This window comes from Myiozetetes cayanensis, unplaced genomic scaffold (assembly GCF_022539395.1).
Source record: "Myiozetetes cayanensis isolate MyiCay16 unplaced genomic scaffold, myiCay2020 scf3, whole genome shotgun sequence".
NCBI classification, from domain to species: Eukaryota; Metazoa; Chordata; class Aves; order Passeriformes; family Tyrannidae; genus Myiozetetes; species Myiozetetes cayanensis.
In genome coordinates, this window is record NW_026087521.1 from 20349039 (window position 1) to 20370104 (window position 21066).

General features: G+C 42.1%; 1 protein-coding gene across 4 annotated transcripts in view; it reads left to right on the plus strand.

Annotated features, from left to right (window-relative positions):
- The first annotated feature begins 9409 nt into the window (after positions 1-9409).
- GRM8 (glutamate metabotropic receptor 8) overlaps positions 9410-21066 on the plus strand; it is a 328250-nt gene continuing 316593 nt past the window's right edge. Inside the window, exons 1-3 of one of the 4 annotated variants that reach the window (XM_050325237.1) lie at positions 9410-9552; positions 9816-10074; positions 16737-17585. In XM_050325237.1, the coding sequence (XP_050181194.1) occupies positions 17076-17585 (510 nt within the window). In that variant the 5' untranslated portion in view covers positions 9410-9552; positions 9816-10074; positions 16737-17075. Of the gene's footprint in view, positions 9553-9815; positions 10075-11303; positions 11328-11448; positions 11610-16736; positions 17586-21066 lie in introns of those variants that run through there. The other 3 variants (XM_050325236.1, XM_050325239.1, XM_050325238.1) reach the window with 3 other exon arrangements.

The window sequence follows — 21066 nt, forward strand, 5'->3', positions numbered from 1 at the left end:
CCCAAACTTTTTTAAGACACCTATTTCAGGATGAAGTGATTGCTCTGGAGAGGACTATTTGTCCTCCTGGTCTTTAAAAAAATTCAGGGTTACTGTTATATGCCTATGTGAACTGTTATACACCTAAACCAATGGGCATGTGAATCTTGGCTCCTGGACTTCCTGGAGGATCACTGTCTGGCTCCAAAATTTGACACAGATCATCATGCACTATTCAGCTTTGTGGTAAATACAGTTAGCATGCTCATAACTGTGACCTGCCAACCCAAGCCTGAAAACCACTGGTGTAACTAACTAACACATACTAGTGAGATGTTGTAAACCCAGTATTATTCCATAATATGGACAAACTCAATCAGTGTGTGCTAAAGCTACTGAATTTTGGTTTTGCTCATTGCTTCGTGTATTTGAAGTTTAAAACAAGAGTCTATGTTAATGTTTTAAAAGCTCATAAAGATACCTTAATATACTTAGCATATTTTAATCCAATCTCATTGTATCTTAAAAAGAGCACGAAGCATAGCATGTTGTAATACTAATTTTGTAGAAGTGTAACTTCAGACCTTAGCAAGTGCAGTTAACACTTATACTGGAATACAGTGCAACTGCAGGAAAGAAAGGTAATTTTTAAGTCTTTGACTTGTAAATTCATTGAAGTAATATGATTAATAATGTTTGTTTCTGATGATCAACAAACTGGTGTTTTTATAAACCACTATGTGGTGTTTATATTATTTTCCCCCTGTTATTAGGAAATAGAAGTGACAGAAGGGAATACAGCTACTGACTTGCAGCCATTTCTTCTATGGGCTCTCATCCAACAGTTAGCAATTGTGCTTATGTGGATCTATCCTCACAAAACTGTTTCCTGACAGAACTGGCAGGAAGTTGAGTTTTATGTTCCTGATATTTTAAAACATATTTTTTTTTCCCTATTTGAGAATGATTACAAGATTTTAAAATTTTTCTGAGGAGAAAAAATAATGAAAAGAGATGTTTGAGACACTTCAGTACATAATAATTTCCAGATAAAATATATCTCCTGATCTGAAACTGATTAAAATCTCCATTATTTTCTCAATGTTTTTTCAGCATTTCTGCAACTGAAGGGATAATATCCCAAGCAGCAGGGAACTGGGGCAATTTTACTACAGCCTCCTGAGCTGCTTGAGCAAAAGACAGAATATCCCCTGCAGTCAGCACATGTGTTTGGGCTAATTCTTGAACGCAATCTCTGGCCCATTGGGTATTTTTTGACTAGAAGCAGGAAACACTGCACAAGAGGTGTTGAAGATGTGTAGAGCACATCATTCAGCACAATAGGAACAGATCCATGGGGTGGGCACTAAGGGCCCTGTGTTCACACTGTCCCTGGTGTGTAACCTGGGAATAGGACAAGTCCGGTTCTGAGGTCTGGCTGCCCCATGGAGTTGGAGCACAGTCTGTGTTTTGGCTTCGTCTGAGAGGGTGATCCTGTTGGTTTGGTCCAAGACAGCTCTGTGGTACAATCCAAGCAGTATAAATAGTGGTGAAAAAGAGGCTTGCATCAAAATAACAGTCCTAATCCAAGCTAAAATGCAAATAATAGACATGTGCAATAAAACCCTTCCTGGAGTATATTTGAAATTAGGGCAGTTTCTTGATGTCAGGGCATGCTGGTTTCAATCATTGGTTGCCATAAGTCAGAAAGAGAATGCCTTCATGTGCTTCTGTCATGGAAAATGAACAGCATAACTACAGGATTGGAGGAAGGGATCTTCTCATTAATTTAGGAAAAACTCATTAGTTTCTCCTCTTGAATTACCCCAGCCCTTTATTTTAAAATTTCCTTTGATTTTTTTAAAAGTGTTGAATACAAATTAAAAAAACCCAACAAACAACCCAAACCAACAAAACCAATAACAAAGCAACATAATAGCATTTAGGGGTAAAAATAAATAATGAAGGAGAAATATTCTTGTCTGATCCTAAATAATTTATTTTATGTTTATTTCATTCATTATTTCATCATCCTTCAGGTGCTCAAGTGTTTATGAGTTAATCTGCCAAATATGTTTTAGACTATGGACTTTTCCAACTATATCATCCCCAGTGGAAATATAAAGATACTATATTCCCAAAGGAATATTATATTTCTTGAAAGCTCTTGGCTAGATACTTGAATTAATTCTTCTGCTGAGGGAATGGGCTTCAGTTTGAGTTCAAAAGCTTTTGCTACATTTTACCTGTTAGATCACACAACAGGCACATGTGTTTTTTTTTTTTAGTAAACTTTGGTGGGCATTGAGAGTTAATATTGAAGAGAAACACAAGACAATATGGGAGACGCAGCAAGGACATTAATGAATACGCAAATTCTGTGCCAAATTTTATAGCTATAGTTGCTACAGTAGTTGTATTTCATGTTAAAACAGCTCTATGCCATTCCCAAGTTGTACAATAAGACCAACGAGGTAGCATTTAATAACTTTAAATGTTTCTGGTGCAGAACCATCCCTACCTCAGTAAGTGCCTGGTACAGCACTGACCTAATTGTACCATTAGTTGTTATCTGTCTTTAGGCCAGACCTAAGCAATGAAGCACTAGAAAGCAAGAGTCATTACCCTTAATACTAAAGACATGAGAAAATGGCTTTTAGATATTGTAGGTTATTTTTTTGATACAAGAAAGTGCCACTATCATAAGAATACATGGCAATTAGCGTTTCTGGACTGAACTACTATAATTGATTGTTTTGTAATTTAAGTAGAGTTTAAATAATGAAGGGTTTTATTAAGATCACCTTATCATTGACAAGTGATTCCCAAACCACAGATGCAGAGCAGAACACTGGATGAATGTTGCGTCATTGTACACTTCATCTTCCTCCCAACAACACTGATAGGGAGTTCTCCGTTGTTTCAGTTGCATGGAACTTAACAGCAAATATGGTTGCACATGAGTTTTTTGATCCTCAGTATATTGAAAAAAGTTTTTCTTTACACACATAAGATGGAATTGTGTACATTATTTACATCTGGTAACTATTAAACAAAGTGTGAAACTTCCTTGTGAAATATGCAATGCATCACCTTAGCCTTTAATTAGTTACAAGTGCTAGCTATCTTAGAGCTTCATTGCAGCCCTTCAGCTTTGGCCCTCAGGGAATACCGGGATAGAGACTGTAACCTCAACCTGACATGGGCTGTAAGTCATCACATGGGCCAACACAGGTCTAGAGAGCATAATATTAGGTGCTGATGTGTTGATGTTCGCAGCACGTGTGGACATGTGGATCACCTCATGTGGACCTAGCTATAGTTTGGTCTGCTAGTGATAGTAATGCTTTAGGTGCACTTCTGGAATGCAACTTCAGCTTCTAGTTTTCCTTGAGAGGAATCCAGTCCATGAGCCCAAAGACTGCTCTGTTACATTAACCAAAGCACATTGTAAGAAGGGACAAGTAGAAGGTTTACTTCAAGTGTGCTCATGATCCAAGATGAAATGTTAATGTGAACTCCCCCACAAAGTACCATATGGATGTGAAAAGTCATCATATGTGAATCTTGAGCAGCAGCTCAACTACATCTTGTTCATGTAAAAATCAAGCAGGAAAAAAATGAACTCTGACCATTCCTTTTTCCACAGGCATTTAATTAAAATGGTTGCTTAATTTTGTAACAATTAATTTTTAGGAAAAAATTTGCTGAATTGTTTCCTTCTAAGTATATAACTACTTAATAAATACAAATTTTTCTAAGTTTTTTTTTCACTTTTGAATACTTGGCACATGGTTGATTGACTCCTTAAGACCATTTGGAGTATTTGTCAGCAACTCACTGTGTGAAGAGAAAGGGAAGAGGAAGGAATCATTAGTGCTGGAGTGTTAGCTACCACCAGAACAGACAAAATGAGAAACCAGTCATGAACTGGTGGTGTGTGCTCTCAGAACCTGAGCCTGACCTGTCTTACTGTCTGCATCTTCCCACGCTCCAGTGGTGGATATACCTCACCTCGCTTCAGTCATTGACACTGCAGACATTTACATCTGAGCTGGTTGTCTAGACTCCTTTTATAGTTCATAGAGATAAAAAGACACTTCTCAGGCATGATTTACATGTTCTATTTAGATGTCTATGGTAATATCAGATGACTCACTGCCTGGAAAGTAGCTATTTCTTTCCATTTCCATATTTTGCTTTTACATAGGGAGCCTAGAGGAATGTTTTAAATACAGGAGTTGACATCTTAGATAGTTGAGAATCTATCCTGTAGTCCTGTGTATTTTGCCCAAGAAAACTCACCTCTAAAAAGCCAAAAATATATTTACATGATCCTTACAGAACAGTTTCAGGAGGAATAGCTAATAAGGCATGTTCCCCTGTTTATTCTGATGTTATGGATCTGGGCACATGAAGTGACACCATAATCTACTTAACCTCATTTTTGTGAGTTTACATATCCAGTCAGAGAATAACCTCAGGCCAAATGCTGGTCTGGATATATATCTTCTGCCTGTATGGACACTGTATGGAAGCCATGGTTTTAGGGTAATTCTCAGAGCCTCATCAAAAATGCTCTCCCTGCTGCTTGAGGGTGGGTCTTGCAACATTTAAACCTTCAATCACATCTAAGCAAAATATTTTTTTACTTCAAGTGAGTCTTCATTCATGATTTTGATGATTTCTAGAGCTGCAATTCTCTTTCTTCTGCAACAAGCCATGAAAACAAATGTTCGGCTGTGCAGTGCAATGCCTTGAACTCTAGATGATGGATTAACAGTTTGTTTTCTGGCTGTCTAAGAGGCAGTGAAATCAAAGTTTACCTTATATCAAGCCTTGTGGATGTTTTTTCATCTAGGGAGTACACAGGCATTTTGTGCACTTAGTTTAGAAAACAGTCTTCTGACAAATTCTGCTGTCCACAAAAACGATAGAAATACCAGACTTAAAGATTAGCTATTTCCATGCATTGCTAACTGAGAGGATTTTGCCAACAGACTAGAAGGTGGCTGAAACAAGGCAGAGCCTGAACAGCTCCACTTGCTTTTTGGCAAATGACATTGTATGCAAATGATTTATTTGGAAGGGTGAATAATTTTTTTTCCCATGTAAAATAGCTGTATCCATCTGCTGTCTTTTAAGAGGAAAGGTTATGGCTCACATGTTGAAAAGGTAATGTGGCTTTACTTTCTGATTTATAAATCTTTTCTGTACATCACCTCAAAGATGTCAGCATTTCAAAGGCTGGTGAAGTAATCACTATATATAGCTTTTTATCAGTTTTTGTGAAGTGGCTTAGAGTGAAAGGCACTCTTAAAATGATTTAATTTTTCCTTTAGTGAAGGACAAAATGAAAGACTAAGGTTTTAGAAGCTGTAGAACTTAGTACCTATACAGATACTTTATAGATAGGAACCCATACAGTCATTATACTAGAGGACATGCTAGTGGAGACTGTCCCCATTATGAAGGTATAAGAATGGATAACTCCCTTTGGGGGTGTTGTAATTTTGAGTTAATTAGGATTGAGTTCATCTTCTCTTTAGCAAATATTATTTTTCTTCACAACTGTCTCTGCTGACTTCAATGTTCTAACTTGTGTGGGAGAGGATTTTGCTGGCTTATCATCCACTTGTATTTTGGAAACTCTATTTGATTCATGAATATACTATATCCTTCACTTAAATGTGCATGTGTCCACCATTTTTAACTTCCAGATGTGTCTCCTTAACATTTCAGTCATATTGAGAGGCAAATTCTTACACTGTGCATTAAGAAAATCTGTCAAGTTTTATGACAGTGTTCAGGACAGATGTGTCACTGTCATCCTCTAGCTCTGTGCAGAGAAAGGAGATGTAAGACAATATGACAGAAGACTGACTAGTATACAAGTGAGGGCTAAGAGCCCTGCCCTCCTTCCATGGCTTTGGCAGCCTACGGTCAAGGCCAGCTCTGATACAACATGACGGTGTGACCTTGAGTGAGGCTCCTGGAGACACAGCTTCATGAGAAAGCTGTAAGAAATATCTTTTGGGCTTCCCAGCATCACTCAGGAGGTTTTTTAAGCTCTGATATTCCTTTGCCCTTTCCTGAGCTGTTGCAGACATGCCTGTGCCTTGCCATGTACCCCTCTAATGAAGACAACGATCCTCCAGCTTGATTTCCTGGCTTGACCTCAGACTTGCCTCACCACTCTGAATTGTCTAGCAATCTCTGGGATGTGCTGACTGTGGTTGCTTCCACCAGACCTGCTCAGCTCTATAGTTTGGCTGCTGGGGGACTGTGTCTCCTTTGGAGGGTGCTGCCTCTGCCTGTTGTTTCAAAAACCCCTTTACAGAACAGTGTTCTTGTGCTGCTCCTTCCAGCAGAGGAATGATTTACAACTGCTAAAATCTTCTAACGTATTGGAGTTTGTTAGATATGGAAATTAGATATCAAAAATATTCTGATTCTGAAAATATCTTCCCCAGAAACCATGCTACCTTTCCTACACAGTGGCTATCTTTGTTTTATAGTTTAAGCTATGACATCTCCTGTTCACTGCTGAAAAGTTTATTTGAAATAAGCCACAGCTGGGGCCTTCTAAAGGTATGTTCTATTTTACAGATGGTTGCACACTTTCTCTGGCCTCCAGATAATGCTTTCTGTCATAGTTACTGCTGTGAAATGCCTTTTCTCCACCTTTTCTTTTTTCACCAAGCAATAAATTTTAAAAAGAAATATTAGCCTTAGAGAAGTGCACATAAAGCACTCCAGTTTCAAGTTGTTTTTTTTTTTAGTGATTATGTTTCTTGAAAAATTTTAACAGTCATATTCTGAAACATTTTATAACTCAGAACCCAGTACTTTAATGGAAGTCACTTACTTTGTGACTCTGTATTCCTTAATGGCTATTAATCAGCAGGCCTTTGCCTAACAATGATTTTTCAAGAGGTTTTATTGCCTTGGTAAGTTTAGTTCCCATGTTTGAGTAACTTGGAAAGTCATATTTCTCAGCTGAATAGCAATGAAAAGCCCATCCAGAACTCTGTCTAACTCCACACTGTTTCAAAGTTAAAAAATCAGCCACATTTGAATGTCATTAAAAACTACTGGTGAGTGCAGTTATGGAATAGAGTCATTGGAACATGAGTTGCTCTGCCAAAATCACTGCTTGAATGCACAGGGGTTCAATGGCTTCGGTATAGGAGAAACAGAGGCACAGAGGTGGACTGATTCACTTGGTTTTGCTTGGCTTTAAAGAGGTGTTTCCAGCAAGCACTTATTCTAGGCAGTAATTAGAACTGCAGCCTCTCAGGCTATGACTCTATGGTCCTGACATTTTAGTCTGACCTTGCCAGTCTTCTAATGTGTAAGATGCTGCCTGCGCGAGTCAGGAGTTCTCACTTGAAAAAAGGTAATTTAAGAGCTCCTTTATGACAGCTTGGTCTCCAGAACTGGATTTCTTGTCTTCCAAGTTAGTTGTGCAAATAGTAATTGTCACCAGTTCTGACATTAGTCTTCTCTGCAAACCGACATTAGCTACTATTGGGTTTGAATAAGAATGAATCCTGCTCAAAGAATCAGGGATGTGTTGTGCCTGTCTTTTTTTTGGAATCTATCCTTACCAAATGGCTATTTTCATGTAAAGCTTCTCATTCTGCCCCCTCCCTCCCAATAATTTTCTCTGTTTACATGTAGGTAAAACACAGCAAACTTCAGTTATGCATTTATTAATCATACTCCCACCAAAAAGCCATTGTGGTACTCACTGTAAGCCTATGTCATAAGATACAGTCTCAATGCCCTCAAAACTGTGCTATAGAAAAGATGTGGCTAGAAGAGGTAGGGCAAGGCATCAGATTACATTCACCTTGGTAGCCAAACTAGAAGGACACTGGAGGTTTCCATAACCTAATCTTTTGACCTTATCCTGGTTTTCCAGTTGCAAGACTTACACAAGAGTTCAAGCATCAGCTGTGCCCTCAGGACATCACTTGGTTTTGCTTTGCTGAACTTTCTGTTAAGCTGCTGAAGAGTATAAATGAAGTTGGAAATTGGTCTATCCAACATGGATGATAACTCATGCATGGATTGTTTTCCCGATGTGAGTAAAGGAGGATATCCACTTTAAAATGGAATTTTGCTCATGGTTGAACATCAGGATTTAATCTATATGAATATATCCCTGATTTCTATGGTAGATCACTGAAATCATAGCTCCTTAGTTTTCTCTTATGGAGGATTTTGAGATAAAACAAATGCAAACATGAGTTGATATATCCTGTCTAAGACCTGGCTCATTTCCCAGTGCCATTCTGCAATTGTACACCACCTTTTCCATGAGAGAAGTTACAGGCTTGAAAGAATCATCCATCTGAGTCTCGTGGTTTGCCTGGGGCAGACCTTTAACATAAATCCATGTAATACTATATAAGAAAGATGATCATGGGAGCACTGGTTGGATAGAGTTGAGCATACTTGGAATTCTTCCTCCTTCCAACAGTGATGTTTTAAGTAAGTAAGACAATCATGGCAAAGCAAAGAAAAATGTTCTTTGCTATTAAGGAAAGTAGTTCAGAGTAGCGTGAAATGGGAAGATGGAAAAGATTCGGTTGATGTCAGGAGCCTGGCGAACCGGCCATCCTGCTCAAACCGTTGCGTTTGGAGCCCTCTCCCGCTCCCGCTCCCGGGGCTGAGCCGTGCCGAGCCCCGCCAAGCCGTGTCGGGGGCTGGGCGCCGCGGGTGCAGTTGCGGGCGGCGCCCTCGAGGTGGAACCTTCTCACCGAGGCTGCGGCGGCGCTGCCGGGCGGGCGAAGCTGCCCCGCCGGGGCTGCGCTCCCGGCTCTGCGGGGCCGGCCCGGGCGCTCCCAGCCGGCGGCGCGGGGCATCCCTGTGCGATAGTCGCGCGGTGGGGAGCGCCCTTGAGAAGAGAATCAAACTTCCAGACTCTTCCGGCGAAGTACGCCCGACTGTGTCCCTTACCCTCCGGGGGCCTGGCTCCACGCTGCCGAAACCTCTCTGGTGCCTGGGGGGATAAATGGGAACTCCGCCACCTGGCATGCGAGCTGCGAGCCGAAACCGGGGATGGGACAAAGAGCGTCGGGAATCTTACCCTATGTCATCGATCCTATGGCGGAGGATACGGCTCCGCCACTCGCGGGAGGCGGGATGTGGATGGAGGCCCCGCACTCAGGGAGACCGCATTAAACAGCCCCAGCTAACGCCGGTGATCCCTTCCTTGTCCCCCTCTTTGCTCCCACTCGCCCACTGCTACCGCCTCAGCCTTTACAGGCTCCCTTTGCCCGGGAATCCCGCGGCACACACGTGCGCGGCCCCGAGCGGAGCGGTGTCGGCGGAGGGCGGTGCCGGCCGCGGGCGGGCGGGCCGGGAGCCGCAGCCCGTGGCCAGCTGGGGATTCACGTGGAACCGTGCCCTGCCGGGCTGTGCCGTGCCGGGAGCGCCGCCGCCTTCAGCACCAAGAACAGCTACAAGTGTGGCGCCGCGCCCGCCCCGCTGAGCCGAGCCGAGCCGAGCCGTGCCGTGCCCCGCCAAGCTGAGCCGTGCCGTGCCCGTCCCGCCGGAGCCGCGGTAAGCGCAGGCACTGCCGCGCCGCTCCCGACTGCGCCCGGGGACACCGAGCCGCGTGGCTCCTGGCGGGGAGCGCTCCGCCGCCGCACACGGACGGTCTGGGGGTGTTTTCTTACTTGTCTGTGAACGGCACGGCCGGGCCGGTGCGTGTGTCCGCCGCTGCGATTGAGCGGCGAGGCGGTGCAGGGCTGGTATCGTCACGGGGGCTGAGCCACTGGTCCTAAAAAGTTGGCTTTTTTTTTTTTTTTTTTTTTTTTTTTTAGGCGAGGGGAGGAGAAGTGAGGAAGGAGTCAGTGGAGCAGGTTCGGCTTGGCTGATCGCAAGTGTTATACAGCACGACTGAAACCGCTCTCCTGGATACCTGTCCCAGGCTGAGCTTTCGCATATTAAGCTGACGCTGCTGGGGGAAGCTGTCTGAGACGAGGGTTGTACAGAAATTACCTCATGCTATTCCCGATCGGCGCCGAATATAATTCCAGTGACCTCCACAGTAATATGGATATGCAACTCTTTTCAATCAAGGTATTTATGTATCTGTGTGTGTCGCCTTTCGTTCTTATTTTAAGGAGAGAAGAGCAGTCAAATAATGCGAGTTCTGCCTCAGTTAAGGTTTTTGGGCTGGGAATCCTGGGCAATCCTCTCCGTCTGCTTCGTGGCGCCGGGGTCTTTTATATTTTTGCTTTAAGTATTTATCATTTTTATTGTCGATAGCCTCCCCCAATCAGCTCTAACGAAAGAGATCCCGGACACGGTGCCGTCACAGCAGCAAGCAAAAGGGAGACTCTCGGAGCTCCCGAGCAGTGAGATCTCCCCCTGTCCGCCTTAGCCGGGTCGTCTCCCACCCCCCGGCAGGAGGGGGACACAGGGGTTTCCCCGCACTCCCCGCCGCCTTGTTCACGTTTCGCTGACCGGGAGGTAAGAGGGGGTCTCCCGCCACTGCGGGTGGACGGGCCAGCCCTGTCTGCCGCCGCCAAGTTCTCCGGGGCCGGGGTCGGGCGAGCTGCCGTCCTCCCGCCTTGTCAGGTGGGCTCCGGTCCCTTGGGTCCACAGGGGAGACCCCCGTGTTCCTGAGGAGGGAAGGGACAGGAGGATTCCCGCTGGACTCCGGGGCTTCTTCCCCGGAGGAAGAGGGCGAAACGCTGTGCCGGCACGAGGAAACGCTGTCCTGGTCGTGGAGCAGCATCCCCAGTGCTGGCATGCAGGAATTCGGAGTGTTGGCAAGTCAATGTACGGCACAGGGGCAAAACCACGATACACAGTTAAAAAACCAAACCAAACCAAACCACCAACCAACCAACCAAAAAAACCTACAACACAAGTCAAGTAATAAAAATCGATCAGTGACCCAAAGTGCATGGAAAACCGGCGTTGGCATTTTGGAGTTTGCAAGCTTGTGACCTCTGGGACCAGGGATTCATTAAAAGAGACTTAGGTTTGCATCAAGGGGGGGAGCAGAAGCGCATTAAAACTGACCAGTTGATACAGGGAGAGGAAGGAATCACCGGCAGCTGGAAATAAAGGGCGACGCTTGTTTTTGCATCGCCGCTGACGGAGGTGCCGGGGAACAGGGTTCGGAGGGGAACGCGGAAGCCTCGGCTCCAACTGGGAGATCCGCATGTGCCCGCCGTTCCCTGCCCACGGGCCGCCTCGGCTGCAAGGCCGCGGCGGGAGGAGGCTCAGACCTGTCCTACGGCCGGAGGCTGGAAGGAGCGAGGCCGCGGGGAGAGCCGCGACGACGCTGTGCTGGAATCCCTTAACAGCAGACGCCAGCTGGGGTACGAATGAGCCGGGGAAGAGGAAAAAAAAAAAAAGATAATAAATCGCTATTCTAAGTAAAGTGGAGAACAATAGGGGGCTCCCTTCAAGAGAGAAGCACCGCGATGATGGGCGATGGTCGCGGAGTTGCGCGGGGAGAGCCGGCTCGCCCAGCCCGGGGGCGCTCCCCGGGCCCCTCCACCGGGCGGGGCCGGCCGGGCTGCGGTAGCCCTTCCTCGGCCGGGAAAGGTGCCGAGCCCGCTAGGAGCCGGGAAAGCACGGAGAAGCCGCGTGGAAACCCGGTGCGTGGCCGGCTGTTCGCTCCCGGCGGCGTGCGCCGGCGGCGGGCCGAGAGGGATTGAGGGGCAGAGAGCGGGGTGAGGGGTGCGCGGGGTGCGGAGCGCTCTGCAGGGTGCTTTGCCGAGTGCCTTGCGGAGTGCGCGGAGTGCTGTGCAGGGTGCGGTGGTCGGACTGCTGTGCGGGATGCACGGGATGCGGTATTCGGGGTGCGGTTCCCAGGGCGCGGTGCGGAGTGCTGTGCGGGATGCACTGGCGCGCGATGCGCGGGATGCGGAGCGGGGCATGCGGAGCGCGGGACGCGATGCGCTGCTCGCCGCGACCTGGGCGCCCAGGGGACTCGACCGCTTGCCGGGGCCGCCGCTGGGGTCGTGCGCGGACACAGTGGGGGACTTTCCCGCAGGGTGCCCCGGGACGATTTCGGCAGGCGGCTGCTTATCTGGGGGGAGAGCCCTTAACGCGGAGCACTGGACTATGCCAGCAGCGCCTGCTTTGAATCCATCTGTGCCGGCTGGGGAATGGGAGTCTAGTGCGAAGAGGGTCACATGAAAGCAAAAACAATAGACAAAGCTCTTCTTGGGTGCCTGGGAAAATCTCCTCGATCATCACTTGCCAGACCAGAGGTGAAACCAACTCTAAAGGTGTTAATATTGATGGGGTTCATTCAGCTCTAAGTTCAAAGGCAGAGGAAAATATGCGATGCTCTTTCTTTTTTATAAATTGTAAGCTCCTGTTAGTTTCACCCCGGCAGAAGGACCTGTGCTGGATTTTCGCTAGATAGCTTGTTTGGTAAATGGATATTTGCAAGGTATGCAAAGGCGGGTGCTCTAGGGTATTTGAAAAGGGGCTGATCAGACTGAGGGGAGACATAAGAGTGCACAGGGAAGAAAATAGCTCCTGTAAACGAGATGCTGAGAGTGATTCGCCTTGAAGTCCTGATTATTGTGTAAAGGTTACCTCCGTGGCAGGGGCACAGCAAACCATTACAGAAAAGCTGAGGTAGATAAGACTACTTGTATCAGTGAAGGATTCTCTTGTAAGTTGGGAGTTGTGATGCGGAGGCCAAAGGTTTTCCAAATTCCCTTTTGCTGTCAGCAAACCCCATTAATCTTCTACATGTATCAGCTTACTGTATGTAGGTGGCAACTCTTTACCTGGTCTGTGTGGAAATTTAGCTATTTGTTCATTGCTGAATGCTGTATGGGAGAAAGAAGCAACTGTTATGAGCACTGAAATGAACATTAGCAACATAATTCTTTTGTAGTTCAGAAGTAACATACCAGTAGTAAAACATCAAATTAGTCCCATTTTTCTTTATTTTTCCTCCTCAGAATTTAAGAATGGAAGTTACCATTATTTTGGATTCATTCAGTAAAACCAGATCAGTTTTGCATTGACTGGACAATCTGATATTTTGTGAATGGATTTTCACTCGAGGACTCCTCCTATCCTAGTTCACAGAATATTTGTTTTATTTTATTTTATTTTAGTGCATTTCCAATGTGCTTTAAATGCAATGACAAATTTTTTTTTTTTGTCCTCAAAAAATTTTTAAATATTTTTTCCTCTGGTATTTTTGTCTCTCACTAAATAGCTTGTTTTGTCCCTCAGTGAAGTGTTTGGATGTGTCTGTCTGGCAACATCAATCTTAAAGTATTCATCCTCCTTATCCTGCAGAGAGTACTTCTTGCTTCTGTAGTTGTCTGTTATTGTGAGATTTTTTAAAATATATTTGCTGATAAACATACTGAATCTTTCTATATATTTATTTATCTGTCACTCTCAATTCATTATTTAGACTTTTTCATTAACATAAAGAGATTCCATAATGAGCCTGTCTGTCAGTTGCAATAAGTCTATGGTTGGAGTAGTGACTGGTCTGGGACTGCACTGACTCTGGCACTGTGGTACCAAAATACCCAACCCTGAGTACCAAATATCTGATAAAACTGAATGATTTTATAAAGGAAGTAATTTCAGAACCAGACACTACATGCAGAAGTTTCCATCTCCCCTGTCTTGCAGTACTCCGCCTCCTTAGGTTTAAAAATACATATATATTCTAGCAGAACAAGTGGAGGTTTGTGCTGAAACTGCTTTAAAAATAGCAATGTGTTCTGATAATGCCAGATATTTTTAATGAATTAAACTCAAGAGAAGCATGTATTACAAGGTGACTGGAAGAGAGGCTTTGTGGTGCACTTACTCTTGGACTGTGCTTGGGAAATATATTAATTTCTTCTCTGAAGTCATGTTTCTAGTGAACACCAACTACTATAGTGGGAAACCCAGTAAATCAAGAATATATTTGCATTAATTTTAACTGTTTTGGTCAGCTGGAAAAGGACAACATTTTAGTTCAAATGAAATCTCTGCACATGAGAAAAGTTCATTCAGGCTTTATAGCCTAGAAGCCCATACTTTTTCACTAAAATTCATTGATAAAAATGGAATTAATTTAGATCATACACTTTCTGCTTAGCTACACAGGCTTGCAACATTCTATAAAAAGTAATATTAATCAATATATAAAAAGCAGTGTGGCATGAATAAATTAGGCAGTATAATAGAAGCTTTTATTTCTTAGGTAACATAAAAAAAGACTAAAAGGTCTTAAATATTTAAAAAGAACACTTTAAAATTTTATTTCTGTTTTATAGACAAGCTGTGGACACTTGCAGCAAAGAAACATTTTGTCAGGAAACCATGCAAGCTGAGGCAGAGCTTATGTAGACTATAATGTTGAAAAATGCTAATTATCAATTCATTTGATTTTCAACCAGTTCTAGGTAAAGTATTGGACCGAGGATCTTGAGCTCACTGTACCTTCTCCATTGTTGTTAGAATGTGTGTTGCAGTACTTGAATTCATCACTATTTGTTTTCACCAAGACTGACACTTGCTTTATTTTCTGATCATTCTTTGGCTGTAAGGAATTGACCTTACAGCTGAGAAAGAGAAAGAGAAAAAACAGTGTTTCTTTCCTTCATGAATATTTTTCAGCGGTGCTTTCTTGTTCTCCATACAGTGTTAAATAAGAGTAGTCTTGTCTTTTATTCCCTCAGTGAATTGCTCCTTGTCTGGTTTGTACATACATGCATGGACTAATGAGTTGGTTGTTCATTGTGTAATTGTAAAGAAAATTACCTCCATACCTGTTTTAGGTGGAGATACAGCTTCTACTCTTTACTATTTTGAACACTTAATTGTATTTTTCTACTAAGGCAATCAAAACAACAGATAGTTGTGGTTAGCTAACAGTTCATTCTTTTCTATATAATGGTGGGCATATAAGAAACATCTTGTGGGCCTGGATCAAAGCACACGGTAGTGAGTCAAGTTGTTCCATGTGTGACTGAGTCTAAGATTGGCTCACGGAGCTGAAGCCTAGGCAGCTTTGTAACCTGTGTGCCCAAAAGGAGCCAAAGGAGAACAATGGGATTATCACATAAAACAGCACAGACTTTGTTTCATTTAGATTGAACCCTGAGCCAAATTCAAGCAAAACTAAATGTTAAGAGGCACTGAAAGTCCTGTGTGCTGCTCTCAAATGCAGTGATTTTATTCACACACATTAAGCACATTTATTAAGTCATTCTGTTACCAAATCTTAGTGATGTATCTTCACACTTAAAAAAAGACTTTCCATTGTGAAACTTTTTCTCAAGTCTTCAAATAGCCGCTGTTTAAAAACTCTGCTTCAACTTTTGTGAGCTTAGTATTATCAGTTGGAGAGAAACATGTAACAAAATAAATGTAAAAACAGGATTATAAATTTACACATTATCAATGTTCATTTTTAGTTTTGTTGCCACATGGTGTATAAAAAATTTGTGAAAAATAATTCAAAATGTTTTTGAGAAACAATATAGAACTGTCTTCTGATTTTTTTTCTGTAGTTGTCTTCTAATGTAATCATATTTTTGGTAGGAACTAGTCAGATCACTAGGGGCAAAGTACATATGTACAGATAAGCCTGATGCCCAGATTTTCTGTGTAGGCAGTGAGGTGGGCACTTGGTCAGTGTGATCAATTCCATAATAAGTAAAACTTTTGTAAAGAAAAGGATCAGGTGAATTGCACCCTAGGATGTCCACTGCTTTCCATAGACTATAGTAGATGATTTGAGAGACTGCCTCGGATGCAGTAGCCCACAGATACCTACCTACTATCAAGTAAAATTAATTCTTTCTTCTCTTCAGAGGTTTAAAAATTTACTCAGGCATATGTAATCTTGTTAAATATTGAAATAAATAAATGCTTCGTTTGAGAATTAAAGTGTGGCCAATTTGAAGATATTTATAACAGTCAGTCAGGTGTTGAGATATGTAGGCTGAAATCCTGATCTTGTTAAAATCAGTGGGACTTCTCCAAATGTCAGTGCAGGCACAACATTGTTCCTAATTATTGTGGTCCAAATGCAAGCAGAGACCTTGTTAATGTTGGACCTCAGCTCAAGTAAAATGTCAGAAAGGGAGTACTGCATGTTCAGCTGGTTTCCTAACATAATATGTTGTGCTCCTTTTGCTTAAGAAATCAGCTACCTTTTCATAAAAATAATTGAGTGTTTGAAATTATCTTGAAGGAGATTTAGATATATAGTTAGCCCCCTGCAAGTGAATTCCACTGGATAAATAATCAGTTTAACATCCAAATGAATTGAATGTGCTTGTACTGCTGTGGCTGAAGAATGTACTTAAATTCAGGAGCCCTGATTACTCCATTGTCATAAACAGGACCTCTACAGGAGGAGCAGTAGTTACTACATTTTTGTAGGCTGGAATAGAATGATACAGCAAAACAGAAAATAGTGTGTTATGGATCAAGTCTGTTTCTGGATGTCATGCAACATGAAGGTAAATATGAACTACTGTTCAGAATCTGAACACCAAGCTAAGTTTAGTTCCCCTGATTCGGCTGTTGCTGTGCTGGCATCATCAATTTCCTGGCTTGTAGTACAGTGCAGCCAGGTGTTCAAATTCACTGAAGGCCAAGAATTGCTCACTTAAAGAATATGGAAATAAAACCTAGGCAATGTAACTATGTAACTTCTATTCAAAAGTGTGACAGGTATAAAACTGCTGAACTAAATGGTATTTCTCATTGTTTGTTTGTTTGTTTGTTTTTTCCAGAAGTACCTCAGCTGTAGGGCAAAGTACAAGGACATAAGCTACTGACTTCCATTTAGCATCGGGACCAGACATTCTACCCTACTCTTCACCATCAATTAAGAGCAACTGAAAACCACATCTCAGAAAAGCTGGTCAACTCGTTACATCAGTGGACATCTTTTGTAAAACACATTTTATGTACTTCTGCTGAGAACCTTTTTTACCTACCTACCGCATGGTTCTATATTACTTATTGGGCACTGATGGTAGCCTCCAGAAAGTGCACCTTCAAATGGTCAGCCTCATCCTTTAGCAAGAAGAAAATCTGGATACTGGATAGCAACGACGTCTTCAGAGAAAATGGTATACGAAGGGAAACGATTGATTTCCTGCCATTGTTTCTTCCTGTTAACAGCCAAATTCTACTGGATACTCACTCTGATGCAAAGAACTCATGGCCAGGAATATGCCCACTCCATCCGACTGGATGGGGACATCATCTTGGGAGGACTGTTCCCTGTTCATGCAAAAGGGGATAGAGGGGTGCCTTGTGGGGAGCTCAAGAAGGAGAAGGGGATCCACAGACTAGAGGCAATGCTGTATGCAGTCGATCAGATTAACAAAGACCCTGATCTTCTTGCCAATATCACCTTAGGTGTCCGGATCCTTGATACATGTTCCAGGGACACTTATGCATTGGAGCAGTCCTTAACATTTGTGCAAGCATTGATAGAAAAAGACGGTTCAGACGTGAAGTGTGCAAATGGTGACCCACCTATTTTCACTAAGCCAGACAAGATATCAGGTGTGATAGGTGCTGCAGCAAGTTCTGTGTCCATTATGGTCGCAAATATTTTAAGACTTTTTAAGGTAAGGAATATTTTCTATCTTTCTTTTAAATTTCAAGAACAATGAAGTAAGTGAGGTGGTTGTGTTCTTCATAAAAGAAAGGACTCTTCCACATTCAGAAATCTGAAATGGCTGGTTTTCCCTTTCAAAGCAAAGAGGGGAAAAATACCCCAAACCAATGTTTGCAGACCCTATTTTAAGGTCCTAAATGTTTCTTTAGAGTTCTGGGTAACCAAAGCTCATTTTAACTCTTTAGGCATTTGTATCTTTATTTTTTTACTACTCACATTTGCTCCATATTGAGCATTTATGCTCATCAAGACTAGGTTGGGATTGATTTCCCAAATTTCCAGGAGAATTAAATGTAAGATTTTAACAAAAATACATTTGTAGGAGGACCAGATAATTTCCTTACCTAGAAAGATATGTCAGTAGCAATCTGGTACTATTGATGTGCAGTGTCTAGCCAAATGAAGTGTACTGTAATACCTTTGATTCCCTTGAATTCTAACCTCCTCCATATTTTTGACAAGGTGATATTTTTTTCCAGACTTTATTATCATTTTGTAAGTGATAATTTTTAGGCAACAGTTCTGACATTTCGTTCCATGTACTTTATTAAGCTCAGACATTCTAAATAATGGAAAAATAAACCTGCAACTTTTAAATTTGCTAAGTTAGATAGGAAGATGAACACATTCTACTGAATCAACTTGGATGGAAGAAATCAGACAACAGATATTTAATTTTTAATCCTATGCAATGAACACTTTTTTCTGTGGGCAGAATGACTGTAACTTTTGTCCTGAATCTATTAGTGTCCTACCACCTACTGTTTCTTCTATCCATTCAGAAACCCTGCCTTATTTCATACAACTTTATAGCCAACAAAAAACACCAAAAGACTGTTTCTTTGACTTTGGTGCAGAAGATTCTGGTAATGTTAAATATTGCTGTTATGTATTTTGAAAAGTGTTGCACTTGTTTTCTAATTGTAACTGAGAGATTGATTAGTAATAAAGAAAGATTGGCTTTTTTTTTTTAAGGTTTCTCACATCAGCAAAGAGTATTTCAGTCATTTGAATGGATATGTTTGTTCTTCCCTTTGGTTCTCCCACAAAGGGTATAATGATGGAGGATAATTCATTGGAGGTGCAGAGTGTTTGCTGGATTGTGGTCAGGTGTTCATTTCATTCTCAAAACTGATCTGCAGCTGCAGTTACTGCACAGGTCTGAGAGTAGTGGACTTATTCCAGCCATACGTTTTGCTTGTGAGAATAAAGGACACAAAACTGAGCTAAGATTTAAAAAATGTTCTATATGGAGAACATCTCTGGAGTTATGCCTGATGGGGAGACCTATCTTTCCTGGGAGCAATCATGCATGTTGCGAGAGGTGTTTATTTTTTATTTCGCATCCTTTCTTGAAGTTGTGCTACCCTATTAAATAATGCATAGTTCTGAAGTAATGATAGATAGAATGGTCAGTTTAAGACCCATTGTAATGCAGGGCCACATATACTATGGCTTACACCCAGTTTTGAGTTGAATACGATTCTGCAGACTGATTTAAGAAACTAAGCCTTGTAAGACATGCATTAACTGTGAATTAAGAGCAGCAAGAAGGAAAGAGGCCTATGAATTGTCTAAGATAGCAGCAATTTGTCTTCTGAAACCTTGACAGCTACCTTCTGATTTACATTATGCAATAAGATTGCAAATAACGTTCTACTGCAGTCTTAATCAATAGAGAGTCATGTGATATCCCCTCTGGGGAAAGATCTTATTTACCCATTTAATTGATGTAACACAGCTGCTGGCAAAAGGAGAAGACATCTCTTTTAGTTTTAATTATAAATCCTGCACAAATACTCTTAATAATGTAAAAAAATGACAAATTATACCCTTTAATGTCTGATGGTGGACCAGCATCTGAAATCTGTTTTTACACCTTCCTCTCAGAAGTGGATCTCTTCATGTGTAAAGGCTTCTGAATAAGGCCCTTTGTTAGTAGCACTATAGAAACCATTCACAATGGTTATAGTCAAGAGGATTAGGAAATTGAGGGTCATTTGCCAGAAACACAGATGTATAATCCAGTTTGGGTTGTACTCAGACCAAAGACATAGGCTGAAATTCTCAGCTGGTGCACCTGCACAGCTCTGTAGCTGAGGACCTGGACCTTGGCCCATGCTCGCAAAGGCTCCAGGCATTACTTACTCCAGCTGAGTGTAGCAAGATATGTCAAGGCTGGTCACTCAGCTGGGGTAAGTGCCTGTACTTTCATAAAGGCAGTGATCACCATCATGCAAATACCTGTTTCCATTGTATCCAGAATGAGTGTGATTCATCCATATTTGTGTTTAACAGTTCTATTTAGCAAAAATTGAACCTGTAATTTGAAGTTCAGTAGTGCTTTAATACCTGCTCTGAAGTTCCTAAATGTCAGGACTACATATTTTTTAAGAACATTATTATCCAGTGGAATTTTAATCTCTGATGGAAATGTGAGAAGTATATTATATCACTCAATGTGAATACAGAAAGATATACTGAGAAATACTATGCTCAGCATCTTGAATTTTTATACTGCTATTTTTCTTTTTCTTGCAATTTTTTTCTTTCTTTTATTGATTTTACAACAGAAAACATGCAGGTCAATAGTCCTATCTGATGATCTGATGGATAGCATAAACTGATTGATAGTCATGGTATTCTTTTATCTAAGTGTTTTCATGAGAAGAGGGGAGGGAGGCCACCACAGAAAACAACCTTGATCTATAGGCTTTCTTCTGATCAAATGTCTTACCTTAAATTCTTCTCTTTTCTTTTTGCTTTTGTGAATTTTGAGGTGCACTGCTGCTTAGCAGGTGATTTTCTGTAGGTCTTACCATTGCTAGATCCAAAACATTAAGGTCCAAATTTGGACAGACTACATTCCACCTCTTGGTGGTTTTAGACCTTTCAGAGGCACTTTACACACAGAAAACACTGGATCATGGAATCAGTTACTTGGAAATGGACCCGTTATGCCTTGATTATCGTAAGGTGGTTGTTTTTCATCTTGTATGACTCTTACACTTGGTAAAAAAACATTGTGTGAAACACTTCCTTATTAAACTTTCAGAACTTGGAGCTGGTCTTGCTGCAAATATAATGGAAGAAAGGCAAACAGAGGACTATGGTAGGTAGTAACACAGCCACTGCCCACTTAACTAGTTCGTCATGGATCTCAGGACAGATTGTGCCCACTTGAAGTTGCTGGCTCTTAATTTTAAGTTCTTTTTTATCAGTGAATGTCAGGAGTGGGCTGCTTCACAAGGGAAATAGAGGCAAGGGGACCGTAGGCTGACAGAGTCTATTCAGGAGCTGTTTGTCTCTTGGTAGCTTTCACTGTCACAAAGCCAACCTTTCTACTAATTCAATCTGTCAAAATATTACTCTTACATCCTTTCTTATATTTATTTTACTGAAATTCTGGTTTTCTGTTGGGTACTCAGGCA